Source organism: Bos indicus, chromosome 3, assembly GCF_029378745.1.
Source record: "Bos indicus isolate NIAB-ARS_2022 breed Sahiwal x Tharparkar chromosome 3, NIAB-ARS_B.indTharparkar_mat_pri_1.0, whole genome shotgun sequence".
Lineage (NCBI taxonomy): Eukaryota > Metazoa > Chordata > Mammalia > Artiodactyla > Bovidae > Bos > Bos indicus.
In genome coordinates this window covers 18,518,140-18,539,166 of record NC_091762.1, presented here as the reverse complement: position 1 = coordinate 18,539,166, position 21,027 = coordinate 18,518,140, and the positions used below count along the sequence as shown (strand labels likewise).

Below are 21,027 nucleotides of genomic sequence, written 5' to 3'. Positions count from 1 at the left end.
CCAGAAGTGAAATTGCTGGATCATATAGTAATACTGGGCTTCCCTGGTGGCTCAGATGGTAAAGAATTTGCCTGCAATGCAGAAGACCCGGGTTCGATCCCTGGGTCAGGAAGATCCCCTGGAGAAGGGCATGGCAACCCACTCCAGTATTCTTGCCTGGAGAATCCCATGGACAGAGGAGCCTGGTGGGCTATAGTCCATAGGGTTGCAAAGAGTTGGACACAACTGAGCAACTAATACTTTCACTTTCACAGTAATACTATGTTTTATATATTTTAAAAATTGATAATATACTCACAATTTTATATCAAATTGTGAGCATTTTCAATGTCATTATAAACTCCTTTAAAACCTAGTTTTTAATGACAACCTAGTATTTATTGGAGAAGGTAATGGCACCCCACTCCAGTACTCTTGCCTGGAAAACCCCATGGATGGAGGAGCCTGGTGGGCTGCAGTGCATGGGGTCGTGAGAGTCAGACACAACTGAGCGACTTCACTTTCACTTTTCACTTTCATGCATTGGAAAAGGAAATGGCAACTCACTCCAGTGTTCTTGTCTGGAGAATCCCAGGACGAGGGAGCCTGGTGGGCTGCTATCTATGGGGTCACACAGAGTCGGACACGACTGAAGTGACTCAGCAGCAGCAGCAGTATTTATTATCTTGGCATCCTAATCTTAGATATTTTTATTATTTCTAATTTTTCACTAGTACAATACTATAACAAACATCCTATACACAAATATTTGAATATATCTGATTATTTCCTTAACATGATAAACTCTTAGAGGTAAAAGCATTGTCAAAAGATAACATTTTTAAAGCTTTTGATGTATATTTATACATTTTTCCTGTAAAATTTTCTCCAATTTTATACACTTCAGTGATGTTTTACCCACTTTACTCTAACATTTATTAAAAATAATTCATTCTTTTTGCAATCTGACCCACCACCAACAACACATTTCTGGTCCTGGCTTCTTAAGAACCTTACCAGGCTAAGGTTGTGGGTATACAAATTAGAAAGGAGACTTTGGAAGTATTATTATAATTATCATTATTAGAGGAGAAGAAGAGAAACTGGCAGTTTATTTTATGAAAAAAAGAGAGGAAGATTGGTGAGGCGGTAGGGCTAAGTGCAGAGAGGTAGGGAGAGGGGAGAGCCCAGGGCACTGATGTGTGTTAAGCATCTGTGCATGCTTTACATATGGTATTATGCTGTCAACAGCTCTATAAGTTATAAGCTATGGTTTTTCCAGTAGTCATGTACTAATGTGAGAGCTGGACCATAAAGAAGGCTGAGAGTCAAAGAACTGATGCTTTTGAATTGTGGTGCTGGAGAAGACTCTTTTTTTTAAAATATAAATTTATTTATTTTAATTGGAGGTTAATTACAATATTGTGTTGGTTTTGCCGTACATCAACATGAATCTACCACATGTATACACGTGTTCCCCCTCCTGAACCCCTGTCCCTTCTCCCTCCCTGTACCATCCCTCTGGGTTGTCCCAGTGCTATCATATATGAAACAAATTGCCAGTCCAGGTTTGATGCACGATGCTGGAGAAGACTCTTGAGAGTCCCTTGGACTGCAAGGAGATCATGCCAGTCAATCCTAAAGGAAATCAACCCTGAATATTCATTGGAAGGACTGCTGCTGAAGCTGAAGCTCCAATACTTTGGCCACCTGATGAGAAGAGCTGATTCACTGGAAAAAACCCTAGTGCTGGGAAAGATTGAGGGCAAAAGGAGAAGTGGGTGGCAGAGGATGAGATGGTTAGATAGTATCACTGACTCAATGGACATGAGTTTGAGCAAGCTCAGGGAGATAGTGAAGGACAGGGAAGCTTGGCATGCTACAGTCCATGGGGTTGCAAAGTATCATACACTACTTAGCAACTGAACAAGGATGACAAGGAACATATATATATATTTTTTTTTTCCAGTGAGGAAACCTTTATTTTCCAGTGAGGAAACTGAAGCTCGGAAAGAGCCGTGGTTATAAACTTACATAGATGGTAGGTGGCAGAGCCAATTCAGCTAACACAGATACTCTGACCCCCAGGACTGGCACTGATCTCTTTCTTCACTATGATGCTCTCAGGAGAAAACCAGAGCCATATGATATAGGACCAAGAAGATGTGTGCAAGGTCAAAAGGAAAAAGCTTGGTACAGACAAATTTTGTTGTTAGTTCCTAGATCCAGGGATAGGTATGGGCTGTGATTCTGTGTAAGGGGATGAAAGTTGCCTCCATGTGGTAGATGGTCAAACTCTCCTGCAAAAGTGTGTGGATTTAGCACTTGTGGCATGCCATGGAACTAAGTAATCTGATTGACTCAACAGATCTCACAAAACACAGCGGAGCCACCTGCAGGCCCCACGTCTTCCTAGATGAGGCCCTTATGGAAATGTGTGTAGCAGAGTCATCAGTAGCTTATCCTGATGGCAAAACTCAAACGGGGAGGCAGATGGCCAAAACCAGCTAAGTGAGAAAGATCAGGTTATGGGTAGAAAATCAAATCTGTGGTTAACCTCAGATTTCTGCATTGCTGCCTAAGTGGGGATAAATTATACCCTATGTTATGTTAAGGTGTGACTTAATCTTTCATTGTTTGTGGGTGTAATTAAGTTTTCCAACACCCTTTCATAAGACAAACACTTCAACAATACATATGGTCACTGATCTTATCATAAAATAGACGCTATAATTAGAGCAGTGAGTTCCTGGCTAGTGTGTCATGGAAAACTGAAGTGGATTTTAGTCCTCTGTTTTATTAGGATTACTATGTGTTTGTTGTGAATGGTAGGTAGTGGAAAAAATCCTCGATGAAATGCCAGAGTGTTTTTGGTGGAGAGGGTGTTGCAGTTATTGTGAGTAGAGTTACAAAACATCTTTCTCTGCACTGGAGAATAAGTGCAGATAACCATTTTCAAGACTGACAGTGGTCGTAATGGAGCCACCTGGAATCATACCAAAGCTAAGATTAGTTTGGGGGGCCTATAGTCAGACAGCATGGGCACTTGCTCTCTGAATGCAGATTCTTTGGTTGTTTCAATATACTTTCCATTCAGTTTAGTTCAGTTCAGTTCAGTTGCTCAGTCATGTCCGACTCTTTACTTTCCATTACATCTATTAATTTCATTTAAGTTCCTTGACAAAGAGACTAGGTCTGGTTCCTTTTATAAAATGCCAAGCATAAAATTGTTGTTGTTGTTGTTCAGACGCTCATTTGTGTCCAACTCTTTGCGACCTCCATGGACAGGAGCACACCAGGCTTCCCAGTGCTTCATTGTCTACCAGAGTTTGCTCAAAAATGATAGTCCATTGAGTCGATGATGCCATCTGACCGTCTGATCCTCGGTTGCCCTCTTCTCCTCCTGCCTTCAATCTTTCCCAGCATCAGGGTCTTTTCTAATGAGGCAGCTCTTCACATCAGATTGCCAAGGTATTGGAGCTTCAGCTTCAGCATCAGTCCTTTCAGTGAATATTCAGGGTTGATTTCCTTTAGGATTGACTGGTTTGATCTCCTTGTAGTCCAAGGGACTTTCAAGAGTCTTCTCCAACACCACAGTTTAAAAGCATCAATTCTTTGGTGCTCAGCTTTCTTTATGGTCCAACTCTCACATCCATACATGACCACTGGAAAAACCATAGCCTTGACTAGACGGACCTTTGTCAGCAGAGTGATGTACCTGCTTTTTAATATGCTGTCTAGGTTGTTCATAACTTTTCTTCCAAAGAGCAAGCGTCTTTTAATTTTATGCCTGCAGTCACCATCTGCAGTGATTTTGGAGCCCAAGAAAATAAAGTCTATCACTGTTTCCATTGTTTCCCCGTCTATTTGCCATGAAGTGATAGGACCAGATGCTGTGATCTTAGTTTTTGAATGTTGAGTTTTAAGCCAGCTTTTTCACTCTTCTCTTTCACTTTCATCAAGAGGCTCTTTAGTTCCTCTTCGTTTTCTGCTGTAAGGGTGGTGTCATCTGCATATCTGAGGTTATTTATACTTCTCCCAGCAATCTTGATTCCAGCTTGAGCTTCATTCAGCCTGGCATTTCACATAATGAATAAAGTTGGTATTTGGTAAATGCATAGTAATATACAAATAAGCATGCAGCATAGCCTTGCATTTTTATTATTTGTGATTATTTATATTTGAGATTAGGATTAAAAGACTACAGTCCATGGGGTGCCAAAGAGTTGGACACAACTCAGCAACTGAATACCAGCAAATTATAAAACAAGGTAGATTTCAGCCTGTGTATGGGAATTTTCCTCTGTGGATGGTAACTTTCCCTTGGAAGAAAAAAGTAGAACCCAAATGATGAGTATATGAGGATAGGTAATGAAATGTCTCATGAAACGAGATGGATTTTTCTGGTCAGTGTGGCCCAGCTTGTTCTAGTTTGCTAAATATACCTCTCAAATTTAGAAGGAAAATTTGGGGCCCTGATAGGTGACTCTGGTTTCCCCAACCACACACACCCTCTGTTCTGCTTCCTGAATCTTGTGAAAAAATAAGCCAATTAGAGATCCACTCCCTACCCTCTTCTTAGGTCACAGCCTAGTAATCCTGAGAGGGAGATCGATGGTGGTAAGAAAACGATTTTACCTGGTGAACAGAACAGGGGTTTGAGAGAGAAGGGAGGAGGGCTGCTGTTGCATGGGTACATTTAGAATAATTCTCTGACATTCAGCCCTGATCCTCAGATTTTCTTTGATATGCAAATCTCCACAATTGTGACATGGTCAAGATCAGCTGCTAAAAGCCGTAATTATCCTTATAAGAAAGAAAGCCCAACCTGTGAGAAGCCTCTATATCGGATCAAGGTCAAGCCAATTAGGACCATTTGTAACTTATCCTCCTTCTTCAAACATCCCTTGCTTTATAAATAGCTAGAAGCTATTCTGCAATCATTTACCTTTGTATAATGTATATAAGCATATACATATAGTTTTCATAAGATTACCATTTTATATGTTTTACATAGAGATACATAACTTACAAATATAATTTACATAGTCATCTGCACATGTAATAATAGATGTACATTTTCATATAGATATTTATCTGGCAATTTGCATTAAGAGGAGGGTATGGAAGGAATTTATTGTTGGTGTTTTTTTGTATTCATCTCTTTGCTTGCTTATTTTATGATTTCTCTATGATAAATATCAAATTTTCTCAGTTTAAAAAAGGATTTCGGGAATTCCCTGGCAATCCAGTGGTTAGGACTACACAACTTTCACTGCCAAGGGTCTGGGTTCAATCCCTGACTGGGGAACTAAGATCCCAGAAGCTGCACGTCACCCGACCCCGGCCAAAAAAAAAAAAAGATTTGTTTTTCTTTATTTAAGATATTTCCTTGGAGAAATATCTTAAATACTCCAGTATTCTTGTCTGGGAAATCCCATGGACAGAGGAGCCTGGTGGGCTATAGTCCATGGAGTTGCAAAGAGTCAGACATGACCTAGCAACTAAACAACAACATTTAGGATACTTAAACACATGCACTGAGTTCCCACCTGCTCAGTACAGGGTGACCCAAAGTCCAAGTAGAACCTGGGGTCTGGAACAGCAACAGGCTATTTCATTACCACAAAAGGTTTTACATTTTAATTTTTCTGAGAGAGTTCAGTTCAGTTCAGTTCAGTCGCTCAGTTGTGTCCGACTCTTTGCGACCCCATGAATTGCAGCACGCCAGGCCTCCCTGTCCATCACCAACTCCCGGAGTTCACCCAAACTCATCGAGTCCGTGATGCCATCCAGCCATCTCATCCTCTGTCGTCCCCTTCTCCTCCTGCCCCCAATCCCTCCCAGCATCAGAGTCTGAGAGAGTAGAGGCTTCCAATGGCATCATTACTATATTGGCTCCCAGGAATCCAACAAGCATTCCTATTAGAGCTGACTTCATTTTATCTCTGGTGATGTCATTTGTTTTTCAGAGAATCCTTAGATAAACTAGAACAATTATTCTTCCACATTTCACCCAGAGCCATGAGCCTCAAAACTGCCTCAGCTGCTGTGGTAGCACCAGTGAATGGGAGTCTCTTCCCCTAGAGATCCATTTAGTGCTGTAAGAGGAAGGCTCAGGAGCCCCTCTCAGCCTTGATGGGTAGAAGGCCATACATACTGCCTTGAGAGATTAGCTGTGTCTGTGTCTGGACAGGCCCCAGTCCAGCTCCTCAGACCCTCCACAATCACTGGCCTTGTGGATTTCAAAGTTTCTCACCATTCAGGCTGGAGAAGGCAATGGCAACCCACTCCAGTACTCTTGCCTGGAAAATCCCATGGACGGAGGAGCCTGGTAGGCTGCCGTCTGTGGGGTCGCAGAGAGTCAGACACAACTGAAGGGACTTAGCAGCAGCAGCATCACCATTCAGGCAACAATAGAGGCAAAACCATTTGGCTTTTTTTCCCCTTAGTTTTTTCTCTTTGTTAAATGGAAATACATAAGGATAGAATTGTGCCCACTCCATCCCAAACCTTGACCACTTTTTGCAAATGGGTAGAAAGGAATCACCATTTATTGCCTGTAGTTCACATATAACTGGGGAGCACTCAGGACACTCCACACAGAGTTAAGGGGCCTACATCAGCTCTGGGATGACTCTAGAGTGGTCCTGTGAGTGGCTAAGACAAGGGTGAGCCACAGCCATGGTCTGAAGGGCCCTGGGAGAAGTGCATAGACTGCTGTCTTCTGCTTTGAGGCAGGAGAGACAAGGGGTGTATACCTCACTGCCCCTGCGCATGGACTGTTCCAGGTGTTAATTTCTCACGTGAGATAATCAGGTCCCCATAAGGCCGTCCCTGCCCAGTGGAGCTACAGGCCTGACAAGAGGTCTGGCTTCACAGATGAAGCAGGGCCTGTCCCATACCAGGTGTGAGGAGCCCATCTGTCAGTGGGAGCAGCTCTGTGAAGGACACCTCCCAAAAAACAAACACATAAACAAACATGCCCACTGTCAGTTCTGCAGCTCAGAGCAGCCTGGGGTGAGTCACTGCTGAGATTTCAGGGTCACTTCCTCCAGAGGCTGCTGTGCCTGATGCCACGCTACTGAGCCTGTCCTGGTTTCTGATAACCATGTTCCATTCCAGCATAAACCAATTTGTTGCAGCAGTTCCTTTCAGTTGAGTTCAGTTGCTCAGTCGTGTCCGACTCTTTGCAACCCCATGAATCACAGCACGCCAGGCCTCCCAGTCCATCACCAACTCCTGGAGTTCACTCAGACTCACGGCCATAGAGTCAGTGATGACATCCAGCCATCTCCTCCTCTGTCGTCCCCTTTCCTTTAGAGGCATAATTCCTCTCCACCACCAGGGGGCAGCAGCGAGGTAGACCTACTCCTAGTGAACCAAAGGTCAGTTCAGTTCAGTCGCTCAGTCGTGTCCGACTCTTTGGGACCCCATGAATCGCAGCACGACAGGCCTCCCTGTCCATCACCAACTCCCAGAGTTCACTCAGACTCACGTCCATCGAGTCACTGATGACATCCAGCCATCTCATCCTCTGTCGTCCCCTTCTCCTCCTGCCCCCAATCCCTCCCAGCACCAGAGTCTTTTCCAATGAGTCAACTCTTCGCATGAGTTGGCCAAAGTATTGGAGTTTCAGAACCAAAGGTACCTGATGGGAAAAGTTTGTGGGGCTTTTGCAGTGGGGCTTTAGCCCCGAGTATTCCCGAGGATGGGGCCACTTTTCATGCTACAAACCATGGATCTGGGGGCTTATGAGCTTTGCAAAGGCCAACAAGATGTTTGAGTAAAAAATAAATAGATGCCATTCTATATACAGGGGCTTCCCAAGTGGCTCAATAGGTAAAGAATCATCTGCCAATTCAGGAGAAACAAGAGACACGGGTTTGATCTCTAATTCAGGAAGATCCCCTAGAGAAGGAAACGGCAACACACTGCAGTATTCTTGCCTGGAAAATTCCATGGACATTCCTGGTGGGCTATAGTCCATGGGGTCATAAAGAGTCTGACATGACTGAGCACAGCACAGCATTCAAAATTTAAAAAATATGCTTACATATATATGTATATATATATGTGTGTGTGTGTGTATATATATATATATATATATATATATATATAATGGAACATTACTCACCATTAATGAGAATGAAATAATGCCATTTGCCACAACATCCATGGACCTAGAGACTGTCATGCTGAGTGAAGTAAGTCAGAAAGAGAAGGAGAAATATTGTATGACATCCCTTAGCAAATGCCCTGGTTCAAAGGGGTTAGGGCACACACACAGGTTCCCAGGTTATGACTCTGAGAGGAGAGCCTGCTTGTGTGGCAGACTCACAGCTGCCAAGCCCAGAGCCTAGGACTGACCTTCATGATTTTGGTTCATTGATTTACAACAAGAAACATGAATGTTGAGTTCATGAACTCTGTTGAAAGAACACTAGTCACTCACGTCCCTGGACAGTGCTTTCGCCCACAGGGACCCATATCATGAACGGTCACAGAAGCAGAGAAGGAGAGTTCATTTCCTGATGTGGAGGTTAATGGCATCCAATCAGACATTCACCTGATGGATTTCACAGATACATAGACCTTGCCAATGGGAGGTGGTCTTCTTGCCTAGACACAGACTGCTTATACGGATTCTGCCTCATTGACTCTATGACTCCTCTTTTCTGTATTTGGCTGAATAAACCCCCACCATCTTCTGAAAGGTGAGTGCCTTAAATTAAAGTTGAGTCAGATTCTGTTGACTTGGATTCCATTCTTTCTTTTTAAGGTTCACCATGAATATGTCTCTGATTTGATCCATTCCAATGGTTAACATTTATAAGAAATCTATATTCATTTATACCTAAAACTTGGAGGAAGGGGGACTTTCACGGTAGCTTCCAGATCCATCCAGCAAGGCACAGGGAGGACTAGAGGGGGCAGGCTGCCAGGTTTCACCTCTCCATGTCTCATGGTTGCTTGACTTCTCTTTCAGAACCACTTAAGCTTTCATATGTCCCTGGACTGTCCCAGGGCAGCTCCCTTCCTCCTCCTGGAAGCTCCCTGAGAACAGAGATCCTGAGGGCAGCATCTATCCCAAGGTGTCAGTGGGCTCCATGCTTTCATGGCCAGAATCTCCTTTTGGGGATGGAAGGGCCACTCTGGAAGAACATCCTCCCAACCCCTTTGGGTAGATCCTCACACACTCCCATGCCCTTTTTTCTCTGTGAGGTATGATCAGTGACTGAGTTTATACACAAAAAGTCTGAGTTTAGTTTTACTGTTGCCATTTTCTAATTTCTAACTGGGACTTTGACAGCACTAAAGAAAATCCATTTTCTTATTAGATAAGACTTGATTATAGTTGCCTTTCCATATTCACAAGTCTGCATAGAGATTATACAAACTTTAATGTATTATTTTTTTTAACAGAAAATTATTGAATGCTACTATCTGTCAAGATCTGTTTCAGAGAAACAGCAAGAACAAAACGGGCAGATGTAATAATGATGAATTTTGTCAAATTCTCTCCAATGAGGCTGTATCATTTCTCACTCTCATCAGAAAAATGTGGGGGGTACCTCTTCTTTACACCTTCATCAGCAAAGTCTATTCTCAGGAAGTCTTCAAGTCTATTGTCTTTTAGAGTTTTGCCAAACTGATGTTGAGAAGTGGTATCTAGATGGAGTTTTGTGTTTCTATTAGTACAAAAACTAAGATCATGGCATCAGGTCCCATCACTTCATGGCAAATAGATGGGGAAACAATGGAAGCAGTGACAGACTTTATTATCTTGGGCTCCAAAATCACTGCAGTGGTGACTTCAGCTATGAAATTAAAAAGCACTTGCTCCTTGGAAGAAAAGCTATGACCAACCTAGATAGCATATTAAAAAGCAAATACATTACTTTGTCCACAAAGGTCTGTTTAGTCAAAGCTATGGTTTTTCCAGTAGTCATGTATGGATGTGAGAGTTGGACTATAAAGAAAGCTGAGCGCCAAAGAATTGATGGTTTTGAACTGTGGTGTTGGAGAAGACTCTTGAGAGTCCCTTGGACTGCAAGAAGATCAAACTAGTCAGTCCTAAAGGAAATCAATCCTGAAAATTCATTGGAAGGACTGATGCTGAAACTGAAGTTCCAATCCTTTGGCCACCTAATGTGAAAAGCTGACTCCTTAGAAAAGACCCCGATAATGGGAAAGATTGAAGACAGGAGGAGAAGGGGATGACAGAGGATGAGATGGTTGGATGGCATCACTGACTCAATGGACATGAGTTTGAGTAAGCTCTGGGAGTTGGTGATGGACAGAAAAGCCTGGAGTATTGCAGTCCATGGGGTTGCAAAGTTGGATACAACTGAGTGACTGAACTGACTGATTTTTCATACATATTCTCCTTCCTCTGTTTTTGTTAGTTGTATTATATTTATATTTAGAGGACATAATGTAAAATGTTATTCTGTCAGCTTTTCCTCCCTTTTTAGTCTTCAGTTCGGTTCAGTTGCTCAGTCGACTCCTTGCAACCCCATGAGTCGCAGCACGCCAGGCCTCCCTGTCCATCATCAACTCCCAGAGTTCACTCAGACTCACATCCATCGAGTCAGTGATGCTATCCAGCCATCTCATCCTCTGTCATTCCCTCTTCATCCTGCCCCCAATCCAGCCCAGCATCAGAGTCTTTTCCAGTGAGTCAACTCTTCACATGAGGTGGCCAAAGTACTGGAGTTTCAGCTTTAGCATCATTCCTTCCAAAGAACACCCAGGGCTGATCTCCTTTAGAATGGACTGGTTGGATCTCCTTGCAGTCCAAGGGACTCTCAAGAGTCTTCTCCAACACCACAGTTCAAAAGCATCAATTCTTCGGTGCTCAGCTTTCTTCATAGTCCAACTCTCACATCCATACATGACCACTGGAAAAACCATAGTCTTGACTGGATGGACCTTTGTTGGCAAAGTAATATTTCTGCTTTTCAATATGCTATCTAGGTTGGTCATAACTTTCCTTCCAAGGAGCAAGCATCTTTTAATTTTGTGGCTGCAGTCACCATCTGCAGTGATTTTGGAGCCCCCCAAAATAAAGTCTGCCCTGTTTCCACTGTTTCCCCATCTATTTCCCATGAAGTGGGATGCCATGATCTTCATTTTCTGAATGTTGAACTTTAAGCCAAGTTTTTCACTCTCCTCTTTCACTTTCATCAAGAGGCTTTTTAGTTCCTTTTCATTTTCTGCCATAAGGATGGTGTCACCTGCATATCTGAGGTTACTGATATTTCTGCTGGCAATCTTGATTCCAGCTTGTGCTTCTTCCAGCCCATCGTTTCTCATGATGTACCCTGCATATAAGTTAAATAAGCAGGGTGACGATATACAGCCTTGACATACTCCTTTTCCTATTTGGAACCAGTCTGTTGTTCCATGTCCAGTTCTGTTGCCTCCTGTTGCCTCATGTCCATTGAGTCAGTGATGCCACCCAACCATCTCATCCTCTGTCATCCCCTTCTCCTCCTGCCTTCAATCTTTCCCAGCATCAGGGTCTTTTCAAATGAGTCAGCTCTTTGAATCAGGTGGCCAAATTATTGGAGTTTTAGCTTCAACATTAGTCCTTCCAATGAACACTCAGGACTGATCTCCTTTAGGATGGACTGATTGAATCTCCTTGCAGTCCAAGGGACTCTCAAGAGTCTTCTCCAACACCACGGTTCAAAAGCATCAATTCTTCAGCACTCAGCTTTCTTTATAGTAGGGACAGATACAAAATCACTTTGTCCTCAGAAGAGCAGCCTGACCTTTTACACATGCTTCCTCCTTACTCTTCCAGCTCTAGTTCTGAGTTTTTGTTTTGGGTTTTAGTTTTCTATTGCTCTGTAACAAATTACCAGAAACTTAATGGCTTAAAACAATTTAAAAAGTTATTCCCTTGCATCCTTGGAAAACAGAAGTTTAAAATCAAGGTGCTGGAAAGGCAACTAGAGGCTCTAGGGAATTCTATTTCCTTACATTTTTTAGCTTCAGGAAGTCACCTGAATTCCTTGGCTTATGACACATCACTACAACTCCAATCCTTTTACTGATTTTGGTCCTCTTGCCTCACCTTTATGAGGACCTTTGTGATTACACAGGGCCCACCTGGATAACCCACTCCAGTACTCTTGCCTGGCAAATCCCATGGACAGAGGAGCCTGGTAGGCTGCAGTCCATGGGGTCGCTAGGAGTCGGACACAACTGAGCGACTTCACTTTCATTTTTCACTTTCATGTATTGGAGAAGGAAATGGCAACCCACTCCAGTGTTCTTGCCTGAAGAATCCCAGGGACGGGGGAGCCTGGTGGGCTGCTGTCTCTGGGGTCACACACAGTTGGACACAACTGAAGCGACTTAGCAGCAACAGCAGCACCTGGATAATCCAGAACAATATCCTCATCTCAAGACTCTTAATTCAATCACATCTACTAAATCCCATTTGCTATATAAGGTAATATATTCACAGATTCCTTGGATCAGGACATGGACATTTTGGGAGATTATTATTCAGCCTAACACATTTTGTTTGCTCCTGGGAGATTTCCCTTTTTCCCCGTAACCTAACAATGTAATGAAAAAATGTGTTTTATGCAGAATCTACTTGCTTTCTTGTGGGAGGCCCTTCAGAGTATCTAGTCTGCCACTCTATCAGAAGCCAAATTTCCCTTAAGAAGTTCCTAAACACTTTGCATAGGCTTTGCTCCAAACTTTGGGACTCAGCATCTCTAGGGTTAGGTTTATAAACCTGTATTTTAAAACCTACTTCCAAGGTGATTCTCACAATAAACCAGAATGGAGAGGTTCTACCCCATAACCTGTTCATATCCAATGAGTGAGACATCATGAACGATCAGAGCTGACATGGGTGAGAGAGTGGGAAAGGGGAGCCCAGGCTCTTGGCTCAGTTCCTGGGAACATTATGCCTTTTCCTTCCTTTACACAGTCCCTGGAGGCCTTCTTCCATTTATTGATACCCTTAGGTCAGCCTTCCTTTATGACCTTACAAGGTAAACAGAGACTTTGCACTGTAGAATTAGAGATTGTGAGATTATCTTTTAGAGACTGAGATTACCTTTGCCTACCTAAGTCCTGCTTGTCCTTTAAGAGCATTTACCAAAAAAAGCCTCTTCTGATTGCAACTTTCCTGATCCATTTCTGCCAAATATAAAAGTATGGTATCTCTTCTCTTTGACTCTGACAACCCTTGAAATCTTTTTTTTAAAGGTATAGTTGATTTACAATATTGTGTTAGTTTCAGATGTATGACAAAGTGATTTAGTTATACATTTTGTAAATGTATATATTGTCTTTTTTCAATGATTTTCTATTATAGTTTATTATAAGATATTGAAAATATTCTCTGTGCTATACAGTAAAACCTTGTTACTTAAATCTATTTTATTTATGGTATTATGCATCTGTATTCCCTTCTCCCTTCCCCTTTGATAACTGTAAGCTTGTTTTCTATGTCTCGGAGTCTGTTTCTGTCTTATAAATAAGTTCACTTGTACTGCTTTTTAGATTTTACAAATAAATGATATCATATATTTTTCTTTGTCTGACTTACCTCACTTAGTATGATAATCTCTAGGTCCACTCATGTTGTTGCAAATGGCATTATTTCACTCTTTTTTACGACTAAGTAGTATTCCATTGTGTGTTTATGTGACACATCTTCTTTATCCATTCATCTGTTGATGGACATACACACTGCTTCCGTGACCTGGCTATTATACAGAGTGCGGCTATGAACATGGTAATGCTTGTATCTTTTCAAAGTAGAGCTTTCGTCTTTTCCAGGATACATGCCCAGGAGTGGAATTGCTGGATCATATGGTAAATCTATTTTTAGTTTTTTAAAGGAATCTCCATACTCTTTTCCATAGTGGCTGCATAACTTGCAGAATCTTGCACAGTGTTTTCTCAACCAGATATTCTACAAGGGTAGGGACCACGTCCAGTTCATCACCAAAGTCCTGTCATCAAGGCTCTGTAGTCTTTAGCCCATCACGTTAATAGTGATTGAATGGAACATGAAGCCCAGTTGCTTAGGAAGCTTTTATTGATGTGTTAGGATAGACGAGGCAATGGACAGACAGCAGAATCTATAAAAGTAACTGAAACCCCCCCACAAGCTAAGGAAAACGTGGCACAAAGGGATGAGTTGTTGCATGTCTTCTTGCCCCTGCTCAGCAAAGGAGGTAAGAGAGAAAAATTAAGGATAGCAATCACCTTGCAGAAATGGCCTCACTGAGAAAGAGCTAAGAGCGAAGTACCACCATGAAGAGCTAATGTTCAGGGACTTGCTAACCGGACTGGCCAGGGCACAGCAAGCCAACTGCCCTCTGCTCTTCTCTGTGCTGGGCACTGGAGTCCAGGGCTGGGGCACTCATGGCTTGCTGCTTTTGAAGTAGGAATACAGTCCCCTGGCTGTGAGTCCTCGCTTCCCGTCTGGCGGGGCTGCCTCCCGGCCTTGTGCTGAAGGGACACTAGCGTGTAGGCTGCCCTGGTCCTGCCTTCGGATCACTGTCTCCCTCGTGTGGTCATCAACCCACTCCTGATGAACCACAGTGGGATCTCTTTCTCCCTGGCCTCCTGTCGCACTGGACGGTGGGTGAGTACTGCTTCTGTCCTGCCTGCCCGTCACAGTGCTCGCCCCAGTCTGGGCCTGCCCTCCCAGCACTGTCTCTCCTGCCTCGCAGTTGCTCACCTGTGTCTGTCTTTGACTACTGCCTGACTGCCTCTGGGGCTGGCCCTGTTCTCCTGCCCCGGTGTGCCTTGTAATCTGGCCCCTGTCCTGTTCCATGGCCTGGGGGGCACCTCCCTGTGTCTGAATGTGTCCTCCTGTCACAACCTGCCTTGTCTGATACCTGTCTTGACTGTGAGTCTCAGTCCCTCTGGTGGACTCCTGTGGTTGCGTGCTGACACTTCCTGTCTGATGGCTCCTGTCCTGCTCCGTGGTACGAATGTGTGTCTGGGTTTGTGGCCTTGTCTCTGCCTGAATGTGTCCTCCTGTCACCACTTGGCTTGTCTGGTTCCTGTCTTGACTGTGGGTCTCAGTCCCTCTGGTGGACTCCCGTGGCTGGGTGCTGGTGCTTCCAGTCTGCTGGCTCCTATTTTGTTCCACTGTCTGGGTTTGTGACCTTGTCTGTGTCTGAATGTGTCCTCCTGTCACCACTTGGCTTGTCTGCCTCCCACCCTGACTGTGGGCCTCAGTCCCTCTGGTGGACTCCTGTGGCTGGGTGCTGGTGCTTCCTGTCTGATGGCTCCTGTCCTGCTCCAAGGTATGAGTGTGTATCTGGGTTTGTGACCTTGTCTCTGCCTGAATATGTCCTCCTGTCACCACTTGGCTTGTCTGTCTCCCATCTTGACTGTGGGCCTCAGTCCCTCTGGTGGACTCCCGTGGCTGGGTGCTGGCACTTCCTGTCTGATGACTCCTGTCCTGCTCCGTGGTATGAGTGTGTGTCTGGGTTTGTGACCTTGTCTCTGCCTGAATGTGTCCTCCTGTCACCACTTGGCTTGTCTGGTTCCTGTCTTGACTGTTGGCCTCAGTTCCTCTGGTCTGGCCACAAGTAGACTCCCGTGGCTGGGTGCTGGTGCTTCCTGTCTGATGGCTCCTGTCCTGCTCCAAGGTATGAGTGTGTATCTGGGTTTGTGACCTTGTCTCTGCCTGAATATGTCCTCCTGTCACCACTTGGCTTGTCTGCCTCCCATCTTGACTGTGGGCCTCAGTCCCTCTGGTGGACTCCCGTGGCTGGGTGCTGGCACTTCCTGTCTGATGACTCCTGTCCTGCTCCGTGGTATGAGTGTGTGTCTGGGTTTGTGACCTTGTCTCTGCCTGAATGTGTCCTCCTGTCACCACTTGGCTTGTCTGCCTCCCATCTTGACTGTGGGCCTCAGTCCCTCTGGTGGACTCCCGTGGCTGGGTGCTGGCACTTCCTGTCTGATGACTCCTGTCCTGCTCCGTGGTATGAGTGTGTGTCTGGGTTTGTGACCTTGTCTCTGCCTGAATGTGTCCTCCTGTCACCACTTGGCTTGTCTGTCTCCCATCTTGACTGTGGGCCTCAGTCCCTCTGGTGGACTCCCGTGGCTGGGTGCTGGCACTTCCTGTCTGATGACTCCTGTCCTGCTCCGTGGTATGAGTGTGTATCTGGGTTTGTGGCCTTGTCTCTGCTGTCTGACTGTGGGTCTCAGTCCCTCTGGTGGACTCCCGTGGCTGGGTGCTGGCGCTTCCTGTCTGATGGCTCCTGTCCTGCTCCACTGCCTGAGTGGCACTTGTCCGGGTCTGAGTTATGGTTCCAGTGATGGTCTCACTTGTCTGGTGGGCTCTGTCCTGGTTGCTGGCCTGCAGCTGTCTCTCTGTCCCCCTCTCTCTGGTCTGAGAACTCTTGTCTTCTCGCATTCTCTGGGCCTGCTCCACGTGGCCCCTTGCTTGTGTAGACTGGCTCACTCCCTCCTGTCTCTGGGACTCAGACTGCCTGTCTTGGTGACTGACCTGAGCAGAGCTGATGTCCTGACCCTGGGTCTGAGGCCCAGGCCCTCCTGGCCCCCTGGAAGCCTGCTCACTCTGTGGGTCGCTGCTCCCTGCCGGGCCTTGTCTGTTCCCAGGCCTTCCCACTGCAGTGCTGCTTCTCTGTCCTGCCCCTGGCTCTTGGGTGGCTGCAGGGGCACCACGGCCAGACTCCTGAGATCCACATGCTCCCTCAGGACCCTCACTCAGTGTCTCGAAACAGGCCTGGGCGACTTTGAACACTAAGACCAAGAATTCCTTGAATTCCACTGTCCCTGTGTCATCTTCGTCCAGCAGGCGCAGGACTTCATCCACAGTGGCCGGATCATGGGGTTTCTGTGGAGAAGATGAGGCTACGTCAGTACCCCTCCTTTGAGGAGGACAAGGTCAGGCCAGTCAGCTAAGCTTCCAGGCATCCGACCTCTGGGCCTAAGGGCCCAACTGCTTGGCACCCCCCACACCACACACACACGCACACACACACACACACACACACACCCTGCTACCACAGAAGCACTAACATAAAATCACTGTCATTGAGTCCAGCTCCCTCAAGGGCAGGAAGCATGCTTTGTGTTGTATCCTGTGTGTTGGGCCCAGTTTCCGGTCTACAGGAGAACTGGATAAAGATGTCATGAAGAATGGCTAAATGACTGAGCTTGTAGATTCTTCAGGCTGCCCTCAGGCCCTGGACCCTGGCATGGAGGTGTTTTTTTTCTCCAGCGAGCACACCACCAAGAAAAGCTCAGCAGGAAGATGGCCCCGTGGGAATTCTGTGAGGTCCTCACTGAGGAGCTCAGGTGTTTTCCCAAGTTGGGGCATCTGGTGGGTTGCCCTCAGTGTGCAGAAGCAGCACCCTGCTGTGCCCACACCTTCCTGCCCCCAGGACTGTCACCATCCAGGTTGCTTTAGCTGTACACCAAAGGCAGGGAGAGTGAGGGAAGTGCATCAGGGCTCTGGGGCTGTCTTGCAGGAAGGGGCTCCCAGAGTCTACCCTAGCTGCTACACCTCACTTCTGATGCGACCTCTCAGCTAATGTATTGGAGCAACTGCTTCCAGCCAAGCACAAAGCCGTACTTCTTGTGAATGCTCGTTACTGATGATCACACTTCCGGTAGACGTAGACGTGGCCGCCATATCAGATTTAAGAAGCAGCAGAAAGTAACGATTGCCATTTCTAGAATAGTCAAAGGCTCCGTTCCTTTCTGAGCTGTCCCTTTAGTGTCCTCTTACTCTGTCTCCAAATTAGAATTAATTGAAGTCAAGGTATTTCTTTAAGGACCAGGCCCGTGACCATCCCTGCTCCCTCTCCTGCTCTTTCTCTGCTGCGCAGCCTCCATTAGGACTGGCGGGCCTGGGTGTAGCGGCTTAGAATCCCAAGCAAATATGGCCATTCTCTCTTCCCTCCTGCTCCCCACACCCCGACCCGTGCGTCTCTTACCACGATGACATCAGCGAACTCTTTCTCCAGGAGCCTTTTGAGCTCCCCTCTTTCCAGCACTGCGCAATCGCCCTCCATCCTGGCATAGCGCCTGAAGGCTTCGATGATCCCATTAATGTTTCGAAGTAACTGCGGCATCTTTGAGTCCTGCTGAGAAAAGAGGGAAAGCCCCAGCTTGGGGGATCCATAATCAACCTAGCTGTTTCCTAGAGAGCACTTTTGCTTCTAAATCCTTTCTTTGCCTATTCAGCTCTGCTTTGGGCCCCTCTGCTGTGTCTTGCTTGGTATTGCCTACGTAACGCGTTTTACCAACGGGAAGGAGGAGCAGGTGTGGTTGCAGGCAGGGTCTAGATGCGGCCCCACCGCCTCCCTGTCAGGTGAACTGGGGTGGGCTGCTTTGCCTCTCCATGCCTCAGTTTACTCACTGCGAAATGAAGGCAGTATTATTATTTATTTTATACGATTATTGTGAAGATTTAAAGAGATTTTTCATATAAAACACTTGGCAGATGCTGGTAAGACTAAGTGCTAGCTATTAAATATCACTAGCAGGTTATTATACCCACATATAATTTGTGCATATCTATGTACACTCTTCTGATCACCAGGCACTTTCAGAGGCATCATCTCCTGTAATCCTGATTATCCTGGATTATTAGCTCAGAGAAGCTAGATAATTTGCCCAAGGCCACACAGCTTATAAGGAACCAAGAAATCCTAGACGCCAAATGCAGTGAGCTTTCTAGACTGTACCCCATGGATAGGGCAATGCTGTTGCTATCACAGGTATTAGGGTCCTGCCAGGAACACCCACAGGCAATAAGTACATACGTGGGTCAACTCCTGCCTCTGATGGGGGCCAAGGAGGAACCCCAGGGCTCAACTCTGCCCTTTCTGGCTTCCTTTTCGGAATGTGTTCATGGAGAAGCCAGGCTGCCAGCTGCCGGGAATACTGTGGAGCTGGTGCCTTTCTGGATGGGAGGCCTTCCAATTCTGAGAGTCCATGTTTCTCTGAATGTGACCTCTGTCCTCAGTGCTGGGACCTGGGAGAAAGTCAGCTGCCCATAGCTGTGTGGCTCCTCCACGGCCCTGGTGGCCTGTGAGGAACTGAAGGGAGAGTTTCCCTGGTTTCTGGATTTGGTGGATGAGCAAGAGGCAAAGAAACCTGGACATGCATTGAGCATAAGCCTTGGAGAGCCCAAAAGAGATGACCATCACACATGGTGAGCTTCAGACGCAAGTGGGGGTTTTGAGGAATGGAAAGCTACAGAAGCTGGAAAGCCAGGGGGGAAAGTGCCATGGAGAAGGGAAGAAGAAGGCTGTGGGGGAGAGAAAGGCATGATTAGAGAGTGAAGTGAGGAGAGAAGGGAAGGCGACTCAGTACTGGAGGAAGCAGATTATGTGGAAAGTTACAGACCCCAGGGGAGCTCTTCAGGGGGTGCCCTTGCTACCATTTAGTAGCCAAAAATCACAGGCAGACCTTGCTTCCTTGTGTAGGTCAAAACTTAGACTATTGCACCTCAAGAGAGAAGTGAAAAGATCTTTAAAAAAAAAAAATCCTTGTGGAAAACAGAGGCCACTGACCTTTAAACTGTACAGATAATAATAAGATAATAAGATAACCTTTTAGTCACATTTCAAATCCCTTAGAATAAATGTGCAGACTCATGACTTTCCTGGTGGTCAGTGGTTAAGACTCCATGTTCCCATTGCAGGGGTCCCAGGTTCGATCCCTGGTCAGAAAACTAGATCCCACATGCTGCAACTAAGTTTGCCTGCTGCAGCTAAGACCTGGTACAGCCAAATAAATAAATAAATAATATTAAAAATGAAGTCTCAAAAAAAAAAATCACGAACTCCTCTTGCCTATATATGGCCCTGGGGGGAGGGCTGCCATGTAAGTCTCTCCCTCCGTGAGAAGTCTCAACCCCATTGTTGGGTTTGGCAGAAGTTGCTTGGTGGCACAGACCCTGAGCACTCCGGTGAGGCTTCCAGAACCTTAAAAACCAGAGACCCTTAGCTGATCTAGGAAGGCACATGGGTGGCTCCGTCACTCTTGCCAACACAGCCTCGCAGTGAGAGGAGCTGCTGCCAGGGCAGCTGCAGGGGAGGAGGAGAGAGTGTACCTGCTTTGGGAAAACACCTGGTTTTCCCAGGGCCCATCAGAGCAGATGCTTTCTGCCCACAGCCACCACTGATAGCCCTACAGCCACCATTGATAGCCCTACAAGACCCTATCTGATAGCTGGTTTTATGAACTCAGATCAGCAAGACACTGATAGTGAGAAAGAGGTTCCTCAAGAGGGGACTTACCTAATGCACAGGTAAGAGTGAGAAAAAGGTTCCTCAGGAGGGAACTTACCTAATGCACAGGCAGGATGAAGCAAGTGGCTGTTATGTGGTCTGTGGAGTACCAGGTGAGTGGGATGGCAACCTTTTATAAGGGATTTAAACAAGGCTAGTGTTTTAGACAGGATGTCCCCGCCTCATGGGAAGGCTTGATTCATCCAAGCTCACCCAGCCCAGCCTCACCTCCCTTCTTGTCTGTTTAACCTACTGGTCTAATTAGCAGGCCCCTCCTACCACATTTGGTGTCCTTTGTCCAGCTCTCATCTCTTCCTGGGTCTATCTCCTCATGACAGGGCATCACCTTTCCAATGTGATGGTCTTGGCACAGGTAGGGGTTCCTGGTAAGCATTCTTCCTCTTGGTGTGACTGCCCAGTCATGGACTTCCCCCTCCTTTTTTTTTTAAATACAAACATTCATGAACATAGCCATCTACTAAGGGTTATCCTTTTCAAAGTGGTCACTTTGTGAGGCTACACATGTTTTTCTGATGATGTTGCCATTCGTTAGAACATTCTTGGGATTTTTCTTGTGGAAATTGTCTTTCATACCAAATTTATGAGACATGAAAAAACTCCTGTCTCGTGCCTTGGTGGTTAGCCTCATTTTTTTTTTTTTAATCAAAACAAAGAAGGCTAATACCTCTTAGCCCACAAACCCATCCTATACATGGGTAGCTTCTTACAGCTGGTGAGAGAAGGGGCTTAAGATGACTGTGTGTAACCCCTTCATTGA

At 45.7% G+C, this 21,027-nt stretch overlaps 1 protein-coding gene across 3 annotated transcripts; it reads right to left on the bottom strand.

Moving 5' to 3' along the window:
* Window positions 1-14,038: 14,038 nt before the first annotated feature.
* Window positions 14,039-20,447, bottom strand: CRNN (cornulin). Of its 3 annotated transcripts, none has more exons than XM_070785659.1 (3): window positions 20,308-20,447; window positions 17,946-18,092; window positions 14,039-16,840 (listed from the first exon to the last, which is right to left on the bottom strand). In XM_070785659.1, exons 2-3 carry the CDS (start codon window positions 18,081-18,083, stop codon window positions 14,384-14,386), a joined length of 2,595 nt encoding a protein of 864 aa, XP_070641760.1. In that variant the 5' UTR covers window positions 18,084-18,092; window positions 20,308-20,447; the 3' UTR covers window positions 14,039-14,383. The 3 variants fall into 3 exon arrangements, with proteins under 3 accessions (XP_070641760.1, XP_070641759.1, XP_070641758.1); XM_070785658.1 differs by having other exon boundaries at window positions 17,946-18,119; window positions 20,308-20,446; XM_070785657.1 differs by having other exon boundaries at window positions 17,946-18,095; window positions 20,308-20,444.
* Window positions 20,448-21,027: the final 580 nt, after the last annotated feature.